This window comes from Rana temporaria, chromosome 1 (genome assembly GCF_905171775.1).
Source record: "Rana temporaria chromosome 1, aRanTem1.1, whole genome shotgun sequence".
Lineage (NCBI taxonomy): Eukaryota > Metazoa > Chordata > Amphibia > Anura > Ranidae > Rana > Rana temporaria.
Window position 1 is genome coordinate 686,189,146 of NC_053489.1, and position 22,851 is coordinate 686,211,996.

General features: G+C 43.3%; 1 protein-coding gene across 1 annotated transcript; it reads right to left on the reverse strand.

Annotated features, from left to right (window-relative positions):
• Window positions 1–578: 578 nt before the first annotated feature.
• Window positions 579–20,966, reverse strand: LOC120946073 (C-type lectin domain family 12 member B-like). The gene is made up of 6 exons (XM_040360786.1): window positions 20,879–20,966; window positions 7,033–7,125; window positions 5,257–5,391; window positions 4,328–4,482; window positions 1,260–1,369; window positions 579–723 (listed from the first exon to the last, which is right to left on the reverse strand). Exons 1-6 carry the CDS (start codon window positions 20,964–20,966, stop codon window positions 579–581), a joined length of 726 nt encoding a protein of 241 aa, XP_040216720.1.
• Between the last annotated feature and the right edge of the window lie 1,885 nt (window positions 20,967–22,851).

The window sequence follows — 22,851 nt, forward strand, 5'->3', positions numbered from 1 at the left end:
GCCAGAGATAAACGTAGTAGAACAGCAAGCAGGATCTGAAGCCAGAAGGAACGTCAGCCAAGCAAGTCTTCAACAGGAATGCAGGAAATAGTCTCTGTGATGCATTGTTGACCAAGGCGAAGGCAGAGATCAACTGAGCTGGACAGCTTAAGTGAGCAGGACTGACGAGCAGGAAATCTTCAACAGGTGAGTCACTATGGAGAGATAGGAACTGACAATTAGCCGACAGCTGAGTGGCCAGCTCAGAGAAGGAAGGGCTGAGCCCAGTCCTGACAGTTAGATCAAAAACTCTGTATACAGCTACAGATCACCAGAGGAATCAAGCTGGGAATCTGGAACTGCTACTGGTTATGGAGTGAAAAGGTGGTTACCGGAGGAGAAAAGAATAGTCAGGTAGCTGAAAGAATAATGCTGAGCTGTGCAAGGAGTTAAAAATACGTTTTTTTTTTACTTGGAAATGGTTAACTAGAGTAAAATGGAGGTCTTCTCATGGTATCCTTCAGCAAGATAACAAGATATGGTTTCAATTATATTATATTATATGTAGATTGTAGATCTTGCAATGAATGATTCCACCACTAGCAGGCGTTGGCTTTGTCCAGTAAGTTGGATTTGCTGGGTTTCCTCTCACAGATCCAGGGAAGGAGATCAGAACACGGAGATAATACAAGAGTTTGACCCATTTTCGCACAGTGTGCAGTTGGCGTGTTTTGCAGAGACAGCCTGGAGAGAAGAGGGAACACCGTGAATTGTCTTTCAGTAGATGGCAAGCACCATACTTTCAAATACAACATGGAAAGATCGATATGATCTGATGATGTGTATGTGTAATGCCCTGTACACACGACGGACCGATGGACCGTTTTCATTGGACGAACCGATCGTGTGTGGGCCCCATCGTTTTTTTTTTCCCATCGGTGAAAAAAAATAGAACCTGTTTTAAATTTTTCTTATGGTTGAAAAACCGATAGAAAAAAACGATCGTCTGTGGGGAAATCCATCGGTCAAAAATCCACGCATGCTTAGAATCAAGTCGACGCATGCTCGGAAACATTCAACTTCATTTTTCTCAGCACGTCGTTGTGTTTTACGTCACCACGTTGGACACGATCGGATTTTTAACCGATGGTGTGAAGGCAAGACTGATATAAGTCAGCTTCATCAGATATGTGATGAAAGAATCCATCGGTCCGTTTTTACCAGACGAACCGATCGTGTGTACGTGGCATACGTCTCATGGTTCTGTGAAGGATACTCACTCTGTTGTGTCGTCAGACCAGAACCACTGAGTCACTGAATCATTTCCAGTCCATGTAATCCTCTTCTGTAATCCAACCCAGAACTCTGCATTCTGATTCTGAATGTGACACTGAAACACATCATAAAATAATATTAAAGCAAAAGAACTCTGTGCTTGACCTAATATAAAGTGAAGGTAAATTGTTAAAATCGCGGTAAATTCGCGGTAAAATAGCGGTGTTTTTACTGCGAAATTTACCGCGATTTTAACGCTCCACTATAGGCGTATCCTGTGTGAAAGGGGTCTAATGAAGAAACATCAGTGGCTGTCCTAGCTTCATTCAGCAAGAGCCCACAGCGTAGCACTCGCCGCATGTCACTGGAGAGCACATTGAACACATTTTATAAGTGGTCAGAAACTTGTAAATAACTAATGAAAGAATAAAGTTATGTTAAAACTAAGCACACCATTGTTTTTCTTGTAAAATTCCCAATAAGTTTGATGTGTCACATGACCCTCTTCCTATTGAAAAAACAAAAGTTGGATTCAAAATGGCCGACTTCAAAATGGCCGCCATGGTCACCACCCATCTTGAAAAGTTTCCCCCCTCACATATACTAATGTGCCACAAACAGGAAGTTAATATCACCAACCACTCCCATTTTATTAAGGTGTATCCATATAAATGGCCCACCCTGTATTATAAGATGAGTGAAACAAATATATATTATTCAGAGGGTGGTGCTGCTGCTCGTGAAAGCCTAAATACTTACAGCCCAAAGAAACATACAAACAATAAACAAGCGCACAACCAAACCAAATATTCAAGTGAAGTTAACTCAAAATATTAGTGCGCTCAGCCTCCGTTCCCAGTTGAAGCCATTTTTTGGGGAAACGCGTCGGGTGGAGCAGTATTTCCTAACGCCATCACGCTCATAATATTCAGCCTTTAGGTTTGATCCTTGGCTGATTTACAAAATATAATATTTTTTTACGTTGTGTTTTATTTTATACTTTTTTCTACTCTGTCATGGACACTTGCTGTGGAATGTATATACAATTTTATTTGCTGTGACACTTGAGTGTTTTTTAAATACATTTTTGGACATACTTCACCATGAAGACTCTACTGCTTTTTAAGTTACCATTCTCAGATCAATAGCTAGATTCAGGTAGGGCGCCGCATCTTTCCGGCGGCGTAGCGTATCGTATTTACGCTACGCCGCCTTAAGTCAGAGAGGCAAGTACTGTATTCACAAAGCACTCCTAACTTACGGCGGCGTAGCGTAAATGGGGCCGGCGTAAGCGCGCCTAACTCAAATGAGGATGGGGGGGCGTGTTTTATGGAAATGATTGGTGACCCGACGTGATTGACGTTTTTTACGAACGGCGCATGCACCGTCCGTGTACATATCCCAGTGTGCATTGCTCCAAAGTACGCTGCAAGGACGTATTGGTTTCGACGTGAACGTAAATTACGTCCAGCCCCATTCACGGACGACTTACGCAAACGAGGTAAAATTTTCAAATTTCAATGCGGGAACGATGGCCATATTTAACATTGGCTACGCCACCAAGGGGGCAGATTTATCGTTACGCGGCGTATCTCTTACGGAAACGGCGTATCTTTACTGCGACGGGCGCACGTACGTTCGTGAATCGGCGTATCTAGGCATTTGCATATTCTATGCCGAACTCAACGGAAGCGCCACCTAGCGGCCAGCCTAAATATTGCACCCTAAGATACGACGGCGCAGGAGACTTACACCGCTCATATCTTAGCCTAATTTAAGCGTATCTGGTTACCAGAATACGCTTAAATTTACGACGGCGCAGATTCAGAGTTACGTCGGCGTATCTACTGATACGCCGGCATAACTCTCTCTGAATCTGGCTACTAGTGTCTAGCAAAGCCGAGTGGATTCTGCCCATTATCTCCTGTGTGATCCGGTCTGAGGAAACAGCTGAAGGTGTTTTTCTTCGTCCTGCAAGACGGAAGCATCCCTCCCTGATTTGAGTGGTCCGTTACCGGAGCCGGCAGGCTGATGCACACGCTCTACTGATCTCCTTAACCCGAGATCCTTCTAGTCCGGTAAGAGGCAGTAATATCGCATCTTTTTTGGCTGAAAATAAGATCCAGGCTTCTTCTAGATATTCCATCGAATATTACAGCGATCATTGGATTAATCCCTAGAAGTGTCCTACTGTTAATAATTTCCTCACTTCATGTTTGGGACTTTATTCTATTATCTTTTTTACACAGTGGGTATTTAACACTTCGTTACTTTGGTAACAATTTGTTTACTGTTTTTTTGTGTATCTATACGTACAAACATATATAGTTACGTTGATAACTATTTTTTCACTGCCATATATTTTTTACATTTTAAATGCACTAATATTTTGAGTTAACTTCACTTGAATATTTGGTTTGGTTGCGCGCTTGTTTATTGTTTGTATAAAATAATAATAATAATAATAATAATAATAATAATAATAATAATAATAATGACCCTTATAGATTTCCAAGTGGTAGTAATTAACCACTTTACAACCAGGGGAAAAAGTCGGGTCCCTTGGCGATGAATGGGATCCGATGCCGACGCCTCTATCCAAGGTAAGTATTTCATTTTCAGCTTGTATACTATCTCATTATGCCTTTTCCATACAGGTTTTTTTTTTGGGGGGGGGGGGGGTTGTGTAGATATACAACTGCTTTAAGACTGAAGATAGTGATCAGTGCAGATCTCTCACTGTGTTCATTCAGAAAAGGTAGAGCAGTTAATAAAATATTTATCAGCCCCTTCCCCACTCCTGAGAGGAGAGGAGGGAAGCTGGCACGGCATGGCATGATTAGGGTGTGTCCTGGCACACCCTGTGCGCAAGCCTATGATCAACAGGAAGCATGACTGATTAGAGAGCTTTAGATATGACTCCCTTGTTGGATCTCTGCAGAGACCGCTGCTTCCACATAGAGAGCAAGGGCCTTCTCTATAGCATGCTTGTGGGGAACCGGCTTTTCTATTCAGATTGTAGCTACTAAGAAAAGTGAAGAAACGTCAGGATTATCCCCTGAGAAGAAATTACCTTCAGTATGGAGTCTTTACTCCTCACCGTGGCCAACACAGCTCCGTTCTCCACACAGGACCTCTCGCTGTCCTCTCTCGTCTTCTTATCAGTGGAGAGGAAATAACATTTCTGATTTACCAATGTCCATCCCGGGGGGCACCTACTGGTGTAATCTGGGGGTAGAAGAAAGGCAGATTATAACAAGGAAAGGAAGACATGATTATTACAAAATAGGATTGTGGAAGAGGAAGGAAGGACGGAAGGAAGGAAAGGAAAGGACCTCCTGTATGCACATAAGCCCTCTACATTATCCTAAAAGTCCAGCAAATGAGACACAAATTGAAAATCAATGTATCTATCGCCCAGCCCATTCCATGTGACTGTGATGTCATCACACTACAACTGATTTTTATATTTTGGGATCCAAGGGAAGGCAATGCTCCAAAACTCTCTTCTCCTCCCCACCATGTGTGTACTAGGTTCCGGCCAAGGAAACCCGTCCCTGCTCCGTACAACAGAAAGTTTAACTTAGCAACAGTATTTTATGGCACTTTTATCATTTGTTATGTTATGCCTTATGTGCTTTTATGAAGCCATTTGAAACCAAGTCTTATTTAGAGAGTCACACTCAATTGTACCTCCTCTTGTTGCTTTACCTACTCTGTCTATGTGAGTAAGCCTGTTAGGGTGAAACACATATAGAGGGTGTGGTTTGTTAGGTGGAGATGTCCAGCTTTCCTATGGACTATGTAATAAAGCACCGAGAGGAATTTACACTGGGGTGCGACTCTAATTTCTTAAGACCAGCTGTAAGGAACCAGCACCCGAATGATCCGTGAGCGTTGGGAGTTGGATGTTTTGGAGCAGTGCCTTGGATCTGGGTACGCTCCTACTATATATTTTATATCTTCTCAGTATATAAAGAATGTTTTTAGAAGGTTTTGGACCTGACACCAGGATGGCTCTTCTCAGGCAGGTCACCCGTTGTTTGGCGTCTTCCAGCATCTGAGTCACGTTCTGTTGGGTGTCCAGACTTCTGTTCAGCTCCAGTCTCAACTCATCATCTGGATTTTTGGCTCCAACTGAAATACAGGGAGAGGCCCGGGGGATTAGATACATCTTTCCCTATATCCGCTCTACTTAACCGCTAAAGGACCGCCGCACGACTAAACACGTCGGCAGAATGGCACGACTGGGCACATGGACGTACAGGTACGTCCCCTGTAAGAAGTCCGGCCGTGGGTCATGAGTGCTCCACCGGTGGCGCGCTCACGATCCGTTCTGAGCTCCGTGACCACGCCCGCGGGACCCGATCGCCGCTGGTGTCCCGCGATCGGATCACAGAGCTGAAGAACGGGGAGAGGTGAGTGTAAACAACCATATGCCCGTACTTCCTAGTGAGCCGGTCACTGATCGTCTTTTCCCTGTCATACGATCAGTGACATCACATGCCAGGCCACACCCCCCTACAGTAAGAAACACACATTAGGGAACACTTAACCCCTTCAGCGCCCCCTACAGGTTAACCCCTTCACTACCAGTGTAATTTTCACAGTAATCAGTGCATTTTTATAGCACTGTTTGCTGTATAAATGACAATGGTCCCAAAAATGTGTCAAAAGTGTCCGATGTGTCCGCCATAATGTCGCAGTCACGAAAAAAAATCGATGATCGCCGCCATTAACCACTTAAGGACCGCCTCCTGCACATATACGTCAGCAGAATGGCACGGCTGGGCACATGTACGTACAGGTACGTCCTGTACATGTACCCAGCCGTGGGTCGCAGGCGCGCGCCCACGTTGCGCCCGCAACCCGGTCCGAAGCTCCGGGACCAAGGGACCCGATCGCCGCTGGGGTCCCGCGATCGGTCCCCGGAGCTGAAGAACGGGGAGAGCTGCGTGTAAACACAGCTTCCCCGTTCTTCACTGTGGCGGCAGCATCGATCGTGTCATCGCTTTTATAGGGGGACACAATCGATGAAGTCACTCCTACAGCCACACCCCCCTACAGTTGTAAACACACACTAGGTGAAACATAACCCCTTCAGCGCCCCCCTGTGGTTAACCCTTTCACTGCCAGTGTCATTTTCACAGTAATCAGTGCATTTTTATAGCACTGTTTGCTGTAAAAATGACAATGGTCCCAAAATGGTGTCAAAAGTGCCCGATGTGTCCGCAATAATGTTGTAGTCATGATAAAAATCGCTGATCGCCGCCATTAATAGTAAAAAATAAATATATTAATAAAAATGCCATAAAACTATCCCCTATTTTGTAAATGCTTTCACGCAAACCAATCCATAAACGCTTATTGCGATTTTTTTTTTAACCAAAGATAATATAGATGTATCGGCCTAAACTGAGGAAAACATTTTTTGATATATATTTTTGGGGGATATTTATTACAGCAAAAAGTAAAACATTTTTTTTTTTTCAAAATTGTCGCTCTATTTTTGTTTGTAGCGCAAAAAATAAAAACCGCAGAGGTGATCAAATACCACCAAAAAGAGCTCAATTGGTGGGAGAAAAAAAGGACGCCAATTTTGTTTAGGAGCCACGTCGCACGACCGCGCAATTGTCAGGTAAAGCAACGCAGTTCCGAATCGCAAAAAGGGGGCAAGGTCCTTTAGCTGCACAATGGTCCGGGTCTGGAGTGGTTAAACGTTATAACCTAAATTACAGCTCTAGATTACGCCTTAGATCTGAAGGCGGATGGACTCACCTTGTATCACGTGCCATAACCAGAAAGCCAGCACAACAAAATGCGTCAGGAGGAGGAAGCCAAACGTAAATGTAGAGTTCCGGAAATGGTGACCTGGAAAGACAGAAAATATCCACACTCATGGATTAGATGCTAACCAACCAACTATGTCTGGAGACCAATAAGGGTCCAACTATGTCTGGAGACCATAAAGGGTCCAACTATGTCTGGAGACCATAAAGGGTCCAACTATGTCTGGAGACCATTAAGGGTCCAACTATGTCTGGAGACCATAAAGGGTCCAACCATGTCTGGAGACCATTAAGGGTCCAACTATGTCTGGAGACCATAAAGGGTCCAACCATGTCTGGAGACCATAAAGGGTCCAACCATGTCTGGAGACCATTAAGGGTCCAACTATGTCTGGAGACCATTAAGGGTCCAACTATGTCTGGAGACCATAAAGGGTCCAACTATGTCTGGAGACCATAAAGGGTCCAACTATGTCTGGAGACCATAAAGGGCCCAACTATGTCTGGAGACCATACAGGGTCCAACTATGTCTGGAGACCATAAAGGGTCCAACCATGTCAGGAGACCATTAAGGGTCCAACTATGTCTGGAGACCATAAAGGGTCCAACCATGTCTGGAGACCATAAAGGGTCCAACCATGTCTGGAGACCATTAAGGGTCCAACTATGTCTGGAGACCATTAAGGGTCCAACTATGTCTGGAGACCATAAAGGGTCCAACTATGTCTGGAGACCATAAAGGGTCCAACTATGTCTGGAGACCATAAAGGGCCCAACTATGTCTGGAGACCATACAGGGTCCAACTATGTCTGGAGACCATAAAGGGTCCAACCATGTCAGGAGACCATAAAGGGTCCAACTATGTCTGGAGACCATAAAGGGTCCAACCATGTCTGGAGACCATAAAGGGTCCAACTATGTCTGGAGACCATAAAGGGTCCAACCATGTCTGGAGACCATAAAGGGTCCAACTATGTCTGGAGACCATAAAGGGTCCAACCATGTCTGGAGACCATAAAGGGTCCAACTATGTCTGGAGACCATAAAGGGTCCAACCATGTCTGGAGACCATAAAGGGTCCAACTATGTCTGGAGACCATTAAGGGTCCAACTATGTCTGGAGACCATAAAGGGTCCAACTATGTCTGGAGACCATTAAGGGTCCAACTATGTCTGGAGACCATAAAGGGTCCAACTATGTCTGGAGACCATAAAGGGTCCAACTATGTCTGGAGACCATAAAGGGCCCAACTATGTCTGGAGACCATACAGGGTCCAACTATGTCTGGAGACCATAAAGGGTCCAACCATGTCTGGAGACCATAAAGGGTCCAACTATGTCTGGAGATCATAAAGGGTCCAACTATGTCTGGAGACCATAAAGGGTCCAACTATGTCTGGAGACCATTAAGGGTCCAACTATGTCTGGAGACCATAAAGGGTCCAACTATGTCTGGAGACCATAAAGGGTCCAACTATGTCTGGAGACCATAAAGGGTCCAACTATGTCTGGAGACCATTAAGGGTCCAACTATGTCTGGAGACCATAAAGGGTCCAACTATGTCTGGAGACCATAAAGGGTCCAACTATGGACAAGCAAAATCCATTTAGAATGAATGTATCACTTATCAGGATATGTGGAAGAAATATTCAAATTTCCGAATAATGATCTGCTTGTTATTTGTTCTGGAATAATACAAGACGCAGGAACATAACTGACACGGTCCTTTATGTGAAAATGAGTTCACCACACAATCTGTAATGCCTCGTACACACCACCGTTTTTTCCGAGGGGAAATACGATCGTGTGTACAGGGCATGAGTCAAAAGATTGAAAGGTCCCTAAGGACCAAGCCCAGCATGTAGCTCCTCAAAAAAGCGATGTTGGTATCCAGATGCAGGCAGACTCCACAATGATATTCACATAAGCCAAAAGAAGAAAGGAAATGCTTCCATAGCATAAAACCACATGTGACTTTATTAAAATATATGTAGCAGATATTACACTCACATTTCAGAAGATTCAGTAAAACATTTCTGCCATGCAGCTCCGGCCGGACGCTGACAGGCAACAGGACTGCTCGTAGTGAGTAAACAGTTGAGAGGGGATGACACAGGAATGCCGCTCGCTCCACCCGACGCGTTTCGTGAAAGAATCACTTCGTCTTGGGGTACGAGCAGCACCCTGTATCACCCCCTCTTATATAGGTGACATACAAACAAACAGGCCTAATTACGGGCCGAACGCGCGCACGCCCGACGCCCCAGCTGCAACATCAAGGTGCCGCTGTGTTCCCACCCACCTCGACCACTGACTGGCTGTCATCGAGGGGGGGAGACGCCCTATTGGGCGGAACAGCAGGCATGACGAGATGCGCGCGCGGACCGGGAAGCTGGCCTGATAAACAAATATACCCAAGCCTCGTTCTAAGGTCGCACTCGAGCACGGCGTCCCGTAATCACAGCAGGCGTGACGCGGTGCGCGCGCGGACCGGGAAGCCGGCCTGATAAAAATAAAACCAAGCCTCGTTCTGAGGTCGCGCTCGAGCACGACGCCCCGTGATCACGGTGCGGTGACGCGCTCCATAGTGCTCCAACCTACTACAACAGCAATTGGCTGGCGGCCTCCACAGTGGGACGCCCACACATGGGGAGCGTAAACGTCACCTCGTACTAGAGCGGAACCCAGCGAGGGATAGTCAAAGGAGTCCCGGAAATGGTTGTTGCACATGTATTTAATGTTTTCTTCAGCTCTGTGTATACAATGGAGCATTGGGGAGCTCATGTCCAAAATGGGGGTGGGAGTGACACAGCCTCAAATCCACAATGGCTCAAAAGTGATATGGTCCAGAAATATTTAGACAGAATAAAGGTGGATAAAGCACCTGGACCTGATGGCATCCATCCACGGATCCTAGGTGAGTTGAGCTCTGTCATTTCAAAGCCACTGTATCTAAGCCACTGTATCTAATATTTAGGGACTCTTTTTTTTTTTTTTTTTTTTTTTTTTTTTTTTTTTTTTTCTTCCCACTTCAGACTCCACCAAAGATAAAAAGGATCTTTTAGGCGAGGAGGGGGCCAGACTCTTGGCCCATATTTCACATGCCGATATCATCTCCTCTATGGTATCGCATCATAAGTGGGTGGTAATCTTTTATTTGATATATATATATATATATATATATACATATATTATCCTTCTTTTTTTTTTCCTTTTTTTTTTTTTTTCCCCTTTTTTCTTTTTTTTTCTTTTTAATATTTCAAAAAGGAAAAAATTACTTTCCCTCCCTTTCCATTTCCACTTTAATTTTCAGAGAAACTACATCACTCTGGAGATCTGTATGGGAAAAAACTACCCATCCTAACCCTCCCCCCCTCCCCCCTCCCTCATCTTTCCCTGCCAGTATCTATTTATTAATTCGATAGTTTCGGAGCCAATATTATACCCAAGCTTCCCTTTCTTAATTACATCACTGTCCCTTGCGCCCTGGTTCTTGCTTGTATGTGTGCGAGAGGCCTCCCGGAATCTCTTGGGCCCGGATGGTCTCTCCCACATCAATCCTATCAGTACGTGCTTATCCAAGTCGTGTCCAAAAAAGGAGAGGAAAAAAAAAAAAAAAAAAAAAAAAAAAAAAAAAAAAAAAAAAAAAAAAAAACCCAAAGAAAAAAATCAAAAAACATAAAACATACCTATCTCCCCCTAGTTCACTGGATATCCATAGCATCAGCGAAACCTATTGTGTATTTAAATTTTTTCCATTTTTCCCATTTTTCTACAAATTCTTCCCAGTTCGCCTCATCTTTAAATCTTAGATGTTCTAAATTATAAATTTCCTCCACTCTATTACACCACCCGTGCAGGGAAGGGCTCTCTTTTTTCTTCCAATTACGCGCTATCTGGTGTTTTGCTGCATTCAAGAGTTGTGGAACCAAAGTTTTCAAGTATTGTTTTGTGGGAATTCGTGATCCATGTAATACGCATACCCAAGGGTCATCTGGGAGGTCATTATTTGTAATTTCCTGGATCTTTTTCCTTATTTCCCTCCAATATGTTTTTATTTTGGTGCATTTCCACCAAACATGCGCCATTGAGCCCACTTCACCACACCCTCTCCAACATTGTTGTGAGGTAGATTTTGAAATTTTATGTAATTTATCTGGTGTAAGGTACCATTGAACCAAGCATTTATAGTTTAGTTCCCTGGTATCATTATTTATTGAGGTTTCATGGACCCTAGTTATTATTTGATTGATCTCAAAATCATTTACCCGGGATCCCAACTCTTCCTCCCACTTCGCGATATATGGTAGAGCATTCTGTGATTTTGTTTCATTTAATATCTGATATATTTTAGAGATGATGCCCTTCTCCGTTTTTCCTTCACATAAATTTTCGAAAGGGAGTAAATTTGTTTCTGCTCTAACTGGTTGGGGAAGACTATCAAAAAAATGTTTTAATTGTATATAGCGCCATTCATTAATAAGAATCATATCCTGTTTATTTTTTAGTTCCTGAATTGTTAAAAGCCTGTTAGACCTCATAACGTCTTTTAGTTTTATATTTTCTTGCAATATCCATTTTCCAAACCTATTTTTTTCTCCTGGTAAGAAATACTGTGTATCCGTTAAAGGGAGTAGGGGTGAGTTATATTCCCATTTATTTTTTTTGTGAATTTGATCCCATATAGTTAAAGCATATCTCGTAATATAGTGCGTTTCTAAATTAATTCCTCTATACTGTGCCGGTACCCAGATTAGTTTTCCCAGTGGTAGTTTACTCGTCGTGATTTCTAAATGTACCCACCTTTTTTCTGTATTATTTCTTGCCCAATCCATGAGGCGTGTTATTACAATTGCTTGGTGATATTTTTTAATATCCGGTGCCCCTAACCCTCCCTGTGATTTATCTTTAATCAGTATATTCATTTTAACCCGTGGTTTTTTCCCCCTCCAAATAAATCTTACAAGGAGTGATTGTAATTTTTTAAAATAGGTTTGGGGAATTGGTATCGGAAGCATCTGTAATTTGTAAAGTATCTTTGGCAAGATTGTCATTTTATATATGTTTATTCTTCCAGTCCAGGACAATTGCCCCGGAGCAATTCTATTTAACTCGGTTTTAACCTCGTTTAATAACGTCATAAAATTAATTTTATATAAGCTCTCTCTAGAGATTGCTAGCTTAATTCCCAGGTATGTTAATTCCTCTTTCCAGGCGAACTTAAAATCTTTTTGTAAGGCACTTCTATCTTTTTTTTGAATGTTAATACTCAAAATTTCTGATAGTCAAAGGAGTCCCGGAAATGGTTGTTGCACATGTATTTAATGTTTTCTTCAGCTCTGTGTATACAATGGAGCATTGGGGAGCTCATGTCCAAAATGGGGGTGGGAGTGACACAGCCTCAAATCCACAATGGCTCAAAAGTGATATGGTCCAGAAATATTTAGACAGAATAAAGGTGGATAAAGCACCTGGACCTGATGGCATCCATCCACGGATCCTAGGTGAGTTGAGCTCTGTCATTTCAAAGCCACTGTATCTAAGCCACTGTATCTAATATTTAGGGACTCATTAAAGACAGGAATAGTACCACTGGATTGGCGCAGGGCCAATGTGGTGCCCATATTTAAAAAGGGAACAAAGTCTTTACCAAGTAACTATAGACCTGTTAGTTTAACTTCTATAGTTGGGAAGATACTGGAACGTTTAATAAAAGACCACATGGATGAGTTCTTGCTGGAAACAAACTATTTAAGCAGCAGACAACATGGAGTCATGAAAGACAGAAGTTGTCAGACAAACCTGATTTCCTTTTATGAAGAGGTAAGTAAAACCCTGGACAGAGGCGTGGCTGTGGACGTGATATATTTGGATTTTGCAAAAGCGTTCGATACAGTTCCGCACACACGGCTCATGTGTAAGGTAAGGTCTACAGGATTGGATATATCAGTTTGTAAATGGATAGAAAACTGGCTGAAAGACAGAATTCAGAGAGTCGTGGTTAATGATTCTTACTCTGAATGGTCCAAGGTTATCAGTGGTGTACCCCAAGGTTCAGTGCTGGGACCCTTACTTTTCAATATATTTATAAATGATATTGGGTCTGAGATCAAAAGTAACATTTCTGTCTTTGCAGATGACACCAAGCTATGCAGTGGAATAACGTCCTTGCAGGATGTCTCCAATTTACAAGCCGACCTCAATGCTCTGTCTAATTGGGCGACTGAGTGGCAGATGAGGTTTAATGTAGATAAATGTAAAGTTATGCACTTGGGGGCTAAGAATATGCATGCATCATACATACTAGGGGGAGTACAACTGGGGGGATCTGTAGTTGAGAAGGATCTGGGGGGATCTGTAGTTGAGAAGGATCTGGGGGGGATCTGTAGTGGAGAAGGATCTGGGGGGATCTGTAGTGCAGAAGGATCTGGGGGATCCGTAGTGGAGAAGGATCTGGGGGATCTGTAGTGGAGAAGGATCTGGGGGTTTTAGTTGATCATAAGCTCAATAATGGCATGCAATGCCAAGCTGCAGTTTCCAAAGCGAGCAAAGTCCTTTCTTGTATTAAGAGAGGTATGGACTCCAGAGACAGAGATATAATTTTGCCCCTGTACAAATCATTAGTAAGACCTCATCTGGAATATGCAGTTCAGTTTTGGGCACCAGTTCTCAAAAAGGACATCGGAGAACTGGAGAAAGTGCAGAGAAGGGCAACCAAACTGATAAGAGGCATGGAGGAGCTCAGCTATGAGGAAAGATTAGAGGAACTGAATTTATTCACTCTTGAGAAGAGGAGAGTAAGGGGAGATATGATCAACATGTACAAATATATAAGAGGTCCATACAGTGAACTTGGTGTTGAGTTATTCACTTTACGGTCAACACTGAGGACAAGGGGGCACTCTTTACGTCTAGAGGAAAAGAGATTTCACCTCCAAATACGGAAAGGTTTCTTCACAGTAAGAGCTGTGAAAATGTGGAACAGACTCCCTCCAGAGGTGGTTCTGGCCAGCTCAGTAGATTGCTTTAAGAAAGGCCTGGATTCTTTCCTAAATGTACAGAATATAACTTGAGTATTAAGATTTGTAGGTAAAGTTGATCCAGGGTAAATCCGATTGCCTCTCGGGGGATCAGGAAGGAATTTTTTCCCCTGCTGTAGCAAATTGGATCATGCTCTGCTGGGGTTTTTTGCCTTCCTCTGGATCAACTGTGGGAATGGAGTTGGGTGTATAGGATTTTACTGTGTTTTTTATTTTTGTTTTTTTATTTTTTGTGGTTGAACTGGATGGACTTGTGTCTTTTTTCAACCTGACTAACTATGTAACTATGTAACTATGTTATAGGGGACACATTTTAAAAAGTTATTATACACTCATAATAGCACATACTGCGTGGACAAATGATGTCCATAATTGCATAATTATGCAGAGTACAGTAATTAACATTAAAAAACAATAATACAATCGATTTAAATATTCAATCGAATAGGATTATGATAAAAAGTACAGCCTTGGGCAGTTTATAATCACCTTGAGTAGCAATACATTTCTGGACCAAAAAGGGGCACATTAAACATTGAGGCCAAAGATGCAACCCTAGATCCTCAAGGGACTTTAGATGCCGTTAATTTTAATTCTAATTAGTGTCAAGCACAGATGGCAATTTTCCAAAAAATCTGCACAAAGGCCTATCCATTCAGAAGTGAATCTTATCAGATAGATCTTGTAGCCACCGGTTGATGGAACCAAAGCAACGTCCCATATACCGATATTTGACATGTTGAAACTGAAGACACAGACCTATAGTGAATCTGATACCTAACTAAAGGCTTTGATCATATATAAAAATCTATGTGCCAAAAATTAGGGGACAGTGTGGTCTACTTGTTATAGCACCCCCCATATTTGTGATGAAAAACCTCCCAAAAACCACCAAAAACGCAAAAGAAGGTAGGGGGGCGTTACACTATAAATACAAAAATGCCCCTCACTTCCTACTCACCTTAAAAAAGTAAAAGAGTAGGTTATAAAGGGAGGGGCCATATAAGAACCCAAACGTGAAGAAGGGGAAGATAACTGCGCTAAACCAGAAACGTACACAAAAATGTACAGATCTTGTGATATATGGAAATACAATGGACAGATGCCCAAGTGTGTATCAAAAGTACAGGCCACAAAACGTTGGCCTATTAGTAATTAAGTGACTAAATACTATACGATTGGGTTCCAGGTCTCTGGATGCCCAAATCTAAAAGTGAAAAAATAAACAAATATAAACAAATGAATGACCGTAACATGTGTCACGGCTATCAATCTATCACTATCAATCTATCACAAAAAAAAAAACAGAATCAGGAATTATTAATGAAAGCGTTTATGTCCGTGTCAACATTGAGTCCATATGGGAGATAAGTCCTTAGTCGATGGATCCAGGACATCTCACATTTAGATATTTCTCTGACAAGCGAACTCCCCCTCCAATGGGGCCTGTATTTGTCAATACCTATAAACAATGTCCCTGTCGGGTCCCTATTATGGGCTTCATCATAATGTCGTGAGACTGAATGGTTTGGGAAACCTTTTCTGATGTTCGCTATATGTTCGTTGACTCTAATCCTCATTTCCCTCTTTGTCCTCCCCACGTACTGTAACCCGCAAGGGCACTGTTTATATTTGTTTATTTTTTCACTTTTAGATTTGGGCATCCAGAGACCTGGAACCCAATCGTATAGTATTTAGTCACTTAATTACTAATAGGCCAACGTTTTGTGGCCTGTACTTTTGATACACACTTGGGCATCTGTCCATTGTATTTCCATATATCACAAGATCTGTACATTTTTGTGTACGTTTCTGGTTTAGCGCAGTTATCTTCCCCTTCTTCACGTTTGGGTTCTTATATGGCCCCTCCCTTTATAACCTACTCTTTTACTTTTTTAAGGTGAGTAGGAAGTGAGGGGCATTTTTGTATTTATAGTGTAACGCCCCCCTACCTTCTTTTGCGTTTTTGGTGGTTTTTGGGAGGTTTTTCATCACAAATATGGGGGGTGCTATAACAAGTAGACCACACTGTCCCCTAATTTTTGGCACATAGATTTTTATATATGATCAAAGCCTTTAGTTAGGTATCAGATTCACTATAGGTCTGTGTCTTCAGTTTCAACATGTCAAATATCGGTATATGGGACGTTGCTTTGGTTCCATCAACCGGTGGCTACAAGATCTATCTGATAAGATTCACTTCTGAATGGATAGGCCTTTGTGCAGATTTTTTGGAAAATTGCCATCTGTGCTTGACACTAATTAGAATTAAAATTAACGGCATCTAAAGTCCCTTGAGGATCTAGGGTTGCATCTTTGGCCTCAATGTTTAATGTGCCCCTTTTTGGTCCAGAAATGTATTGCTACTCAAGGTGATTATAAACTGCCCAAGGCTGTACTTTTTATCATAATCCTATTCGATTGAATATTTAAATCGATTGTATTATTGTTTTTTAATGTTAATTACTGTACTCTGCATAATTATGCAATTATGGACATCATTTGTCCACGCAGTATGTGCTATTATGAGTGTATAATAACTTTTTAAAATGTGTCCCCTATAACATGTGCAACAACCATTTCCGGGACTCCTTTGACTATACCTCGCTGGGTTCCGCTCTAGTACGAGGTGACGTTTACGCTCCCCATGTGTGGGCGTCCCACTGTGGAGGCCGCCAGCCAATTGCTGTTGTAGTAGGTTGGAGCACTATGGAACGCGTCACCGCACCGTGATCACGGGGCGTCGTGCTCGAGCGCGACCTCAGAACGAGGCTTGGTTTTATTTTTATCAGGCCGGCTTCCCGGTCCGCGCGCGCACCGCGTCACGCCTGCTGTGATTACGGGACGCCGTGCTCGAGTGCGACCTTAGAACGAGGCTTGGGTATATTTGTTTATCAGGCCAGCTTCCCGGTCCGCGCGCGCATCTCGTCATGCCTGCTGTTCCGCCCAATAGGGCGTCTCCCCCCCTCGATGACAGCCAGTCAGTGGTCGAGGTGGGTGGGAACACAGCGGCACCTTGATGTTGCAGCTGGGGCGTCGGGCGTGCGCGCGTTCGGCCCGTAATTAGGCCTGTTTGTTTGTATGTCACCTATATAAGAGGGGGTGATACAGGGTGCTGCTCGTACCCCAAGACGAAGTGATTCTTTCACGAAACGCGTCGGGTGGAGCGAGCGGCATTCCTGTGTCATCCCCTCTCAACTGTTTACTCGCTACGAGCAGTCCTGTTGCCTGTCAGCGTCCGGCCGGAGCTGCATGGCAGAAATGTTTTACTGAATCTTCTGAAATGTGAGTGTAATATCTGCTACATATATTTTAATAAAGTCACATGTGGTTTTATGCTATGGAAGCATTTCCTTTCTTCTTTTGGCTTATGTGAATATCATTGTGGAGTCTGCCTGCATCTGGATACCAACATCGCTTTTTTGAGGAGCTACATGCTGGGCTTGGTCCTTAGGGACCTTTCAATCTGGTAAGCGGCTTACGATCACTGGTGGTGGATTCACTTTTGGATAACCTATTTCACGGATAATCGCATGGTTAACCATCCGCACGGGTGTTTTTCACAGCCCATTATGGACTTCCTTTTTTTCCTGGACTTTTCACAAAATTAATCATTTATGTCACAATATCCGTGTATTGTGCAATATCACTTACTGCAAAATTGGTGATAGATTGATAGCCGTGACACAAGTTACAGTCATTTATTTGTTTATATTTGTTTATTTTTCACTTTTAGATTTGGGCATCCAGGGACCTGGAACCCAATCGTATAGTATTTAGTCACATAATTACTAATAGGCCACCGTTTTTGTGGCCTGTACTTTTGATACACACTTGGGCATCTGTCCATTGTATTTCCATATATCACAAGATCTGTACATTTTCGTGTACGTTTCTGGTTTAGCGCAGTTATCTTCCTTTTTTTCTGTATTTTTTGTGTTTTGTTTGACATAATAATTGCTGCTTATCATTTAAATTTACCTACTTAGCGCAGTTGCTCCCTCTTTTCCATGAGTCAAAAGAAGTGCCAAATTATTGATCACCTAAAGTTGCCCATTCATTGTTGTCGTGGTGAAGTGTCTTCTTGGTTCATAGCCAATTCCTCAAGGTCTGTTATACTAAAGATCATGACTAGGAAGAGATGAACGAACCCGGGATAGATTTGAAAGACTTTCCACAAACAGCTTGTCAGTTCAATTAACCACTTAAGCCCCGGACCTTTAGGCAGCTAAATGCCCAGGCCAGGTTTTGCGATTCGGCACTGCGTCGCTTTAACAGACAATTGCGCGGTCGTGCGACGTGGCTTCCAAACAAAATTGGCGTCCTTTTTTCCCACAAATAGAGATTTCTTTTGGTGGTATTTGATCACCTCTGCGGTTTTTATTTTTTGCGCTATAAAAAAAAAATAGAGCGACAATTTTGAAAAAAATTCAATATTTTTTACTTTTTGCTGTAATAAATATCCCCCAAAAATATATAAAAATGTTTTTTTTTCCCTCAGTTTAGGCCGATACGTATTCTTCTACCTATTTTTGGTAAAAAAAAACGCAATAAGCGTTTATCGATTGGTTTGCGCAAAATTTATAGCGTTTACAAAATAGGGGATAGTTTTATTGCATTTTTATTATTTTTTTTTTTTTTACTACTAATGGCGGCGATCAGCGATTTTTTTCGTGACTGCGACATTATGGCGGACACTTCGGACATTTTTGACACATTTTTGGGACCATTGTCATTTTCACAGCAAAAAATGCATTTAAATTGCATTGTTTATGGGAAAATGACAGTTGCAGTTTGGGAGTTAACCACAGGGGGCGCTGTAGGAGTTAGGGTTCACCTAGTGTGTGTTTACTACTGTAGGGGGGTGTGGCTGTAGGACTGATGTCATCGATCGAGTCTCCCTATATAAGGGATCACTCGATCGATACGCCGCCACAGTGAAGCACGGGGAAGCCGTGTTTACATACGGCTCTCCCCGTTCTTCAGCTCCGGGGACCGATCGCGACGGAGCGGCTATAAACAAATAGCCGCGCCGTCGTCCCGGATCGCTCCCCGCGGGAATCCGACCGCCGCATGTAGCGCGGGGGGGGGGGGGTCCCGATCGGACCCCCCACCCGCTAGATGGCAAGGACGTACCTGTACGCCCATTTGCCTGTATGTGCCATTCTGTGGACGTATATATACATGCGGCGGTCAGGAAGCGGTTAAATCTTTAAAATCAATCCTGATCATGATCCTGAATGACAGTCCAGTGTAAAAGCAGCGGAGTTCTGCTGAAAAAAATAAATTAAAAGTCAGCAACTACAAATACTGCAGCTGTTGACTTTTAATATACGGATAATTACCTGTCCTGGGCCCACGCAATGTCAGCATCCGAAGCCGATCTCTCCCTCGGGTGCTGCTGCCGCCATCTATGGTAAGGGAATCAGGAAGTGAAGCCTTGCAGCTTCACTTCCTGGTTCCCTACTGTGCATGATGCACGAGTCGCGCTGCGCGATCCCACTGGTCCCTGCTGTCTTCTAGGACCTGTGCGTCTCCCAGAAGACAGCGAGGGGGCGGAGTAGGCTCCAGATGTGGCGTAGGTCACCACAGTCACCATGGTGATCTATGCCCGGAAGAGGGAGCAAATACCTGGATCACACAGGTATCTGCTCCCTCCTCCCCCTGAAAGGTACCAAATGTGACACCGGAGGGGGGGGGGGGGATTCCGAAAAGCGGAAGTTCCATTATTACTCCGCTAAGTAATGAGTGATACAGAAAATTTCTTACATTTAAACATTTATTTTAAACACAACAAGCCTCCAATCAGTGCACTTATATGATAGACACTTCCAAAGCCAAACAGCTGCCGTTATTCAGATGGCCGGCGCTCACCAGGGGCCGGCCATCTGAATAGTGGGTGGCAGCGAAAATACATGGATTCATGCAATGCAGTGGCGGGGCAGGAGAGAGAGGGGGCGGCGCTCCTGCACCCTCTATGGACGCACCGCCACTGCCTGACTCCACACACCTCTGTGATATGAGGGGACTCATCACACTGACAGTCAGAATTTGGTGTGACCGTGTGTATGCAACACAAGTTTGAGCCAACATTCCGTTGGGGAAAAAAATCCACGGTTTTCCAATCGTGTGTACGCAGCATAAGAGTGTACTATGTGTTCCAATGTGGTGGTAAAATCCTTAAATGAATAAAATATGTTCATAACCTCAAGCAGATCTGACCAGCTCATCAGCCTCAGTCAGGCCTCGTACACACGATAGGTTAACCAGAGGACAATGGTCTGATGGACCGTTTTCATGAGTGAAAACCGATCGTGTGTGGGCCCCATAGGTTATTTATCCATTGGTTAAAAAAAAGCCAACTTGCGTGTAGGCACGACGGACCATCAGTCAGCTTCATCGGTTAACCTATAACAACGGTCCATCGGACCGTTCTCATGGGATGGACTGATCGTGTGTACGAGGCTTTACACAGGCAGTTTATAACATGATGGGCCAGTACAATGTACAGCAAGGACAGAGCCTCGTCCATCAGAGCTTACAATCTAGAGGCTCTGTGTAATGATCGGGGATGTTTTAGAGATATAGTTACAAATTCATAAAACTATTTTGAAAAGTTCCTTGTATAAGTACAGAGTCTTCCTTGAAATATTGATCACAGTCTATAATCATCCAATCAGATTGAAGATCCATGATTATCAATATTGTCATTCTGATGAGATAATAACACAGAATGAGGTTTGTTGGCTGGAATGTAGAAATAATAAAATATTCTTATCATACACACATACCTGGACAGCGGTGGGACTTGGGTTGTCTCTCTCTGGTCACTTCAGTCTCGGTTGGAGTTATATTGGTGTAGACGGGCTGCTCAGCCATGGTGTCAGTGTGTCAGTGTATCAGCTTGGACTGTATATCTGTATTCAGTGGTGTCTCTGGTATACAGAGGTCTCTCTTCTGTAGAGGTCTCTCTTCTGTAGAGGTCTCTCTTCTGTAAAGGTCTCTCTTCTGTAGAGGTATCTCTTCTGTAGAGGTCTCTCTTCTGTAAAGGTCTCTCTTCTGTAGAAGTCTCTCTTCTGTAGAGGTCTCTCTTCTGTAAAGGTCTCTCTTCTGTAGAGGTCTCTCTTCTGTTGAAGTCTCTCTTCTGTAGAAGTCTCTCTTCTGTAAAGGTCTCTCTTCTGTAAAGGTCTCTCTTCTGTTGAGGTCTCTCTTCTGTAGAGGTCTCTCTTCTGTAAAGGTCTCTCTTCTGTAGAGGTCTCTCTTCTGTAGAGGTCTCTCTTCTGTAAAGGTCTCTCTTCTGTAGAGGTCTCTCTTCTGTAAAGGTCTCTCTTCTGTAAAGGTCTCTCTTCTGTAGAGGTCTCTCTTCTGTAGAAGTCTCTCTTCTGTAGAAGTCTCTCTTCTGTAAAGGTCTCTCTTCTGTAAAGGTCTCTCTTCTGTAAAGGTCTCTCTTCTGTAGTAGGTTGGCTACAAGTAAATTTTGAGACAAACCAAAGACAGATCTGTCTAGTATTATAAGCCGGAAGAACTTTTACCACTAACCACTGTATGTAGGATGGAGGACATCAGTGGGCCCATGAGATCATCTCATTGCACGATTTAGGGCAGGTCAGGTTGTGATCAGCACAGGAAACTTACAGGGTCAGATTCTGAGACGTTCAGTCTGTGTTAGGGGTAAGGCTAGCATTGGTTTTAGGGACGGGAGTAGGGTTGCCACCTCATTTTAGCTTGCACATGATTGGATAATAAAATCAGCAGAGCTTCCCCTCATTTCAGATCTACCCCTCAGATCAACAGCGACTGCACTTCCAAGTGTACTTTCAGTGCACTTTGCACTTGTAGTTTGCACTTGTAGTGCAAAGTGGATTTGACTTTAGTAAATAACCCCCATAGGCTAACATGCAGAGGCATTTAGAGGCAAAAAAAAAAAAAAATTGCCAGATGCAGCAGCAATAAAAATGTTAGGTGTGCATGAGGCCTGACTGCCAAAGATGCATTCCACATGTCCTAGCAGTTAAAGGAAGGGCAGGCAACACCAGCCCTCCAGCTAATAAAGAAATAAAGCATTAAAGCTATGATGATTGCATTCTCAGATCCCACCCTGTGCAGAGATTTGCCTTCTCTGGGGCAACAATCACCAGCAGACTGAGAGTGATCATCACAGGGGTAGGCCAACTGAGCAGGTAACCCTTTCCACACACTCTGGCCTCGTACACACGACCGAGTTTCTTGGCAAAAACCAGCAAGAAACTTTTTTTTTTTGCCAAGAAAAACGGTCGTGTGTACATTTTTCGTCGAGGAACTCGTCGAGCCAAAAAGAGAGCATGTTCTCTATTTCCTTGACGGGAATGGAGAAAATTGGCTTGTCGATTTCCTCGACAGCCTAACAAGGAACTCGACAAGGAAAACGACGTGTTTCGCCCGTCGGTTTCCTCGGTCGTGTGTACGAGCAGGGCCGGCCCTATGATGGGACCGGGTGGTATCATGGGTACCAGGCAGCACTTTTAGGGGGGCAGCATACCGATGCCCGCCAGCCCGTTCCGCCAGCTCCGCTACCCAAATAAAATTGATGTCCTTTTTTTCCCACAAATAGAGCTGTCTTTTGGTGATATTTGATCACCTCTGCGGTTTTTATTTTTTGTGCTATAAATATATATATTTTTTTACTTTTTGCTATAATAAATATCCCAAAAATGTAGAAAAATAAACAATTTTCTTCAGTTTAGGCCAATATGTATTCTTCTACATATTTTTGGTACCAAAAAAA

Coding starts and splice junctions, on each gene's coding strand:
- LOC120946073 (XM_040360786.1), bottom strand. CDS start 20,966: ATGGCTGAGCAGCCCGTCTACACCAATATAACTCCAACCGAGACTGAA. Junction 7,126..20,878: donor CAAGTCCCACCGCTGTCCAG/GTATGTGTGTAT, acceptor CTGTCTTTCCAG/GTCACCATTTCCGGAACTCT. Junction 1,370..4,327: donor GTAAAGACTCCATACTGAAG/GTAATTTCTTCT, acceptor GATGTGTTTCAG/TGTCACATTCAGAATCAGAA.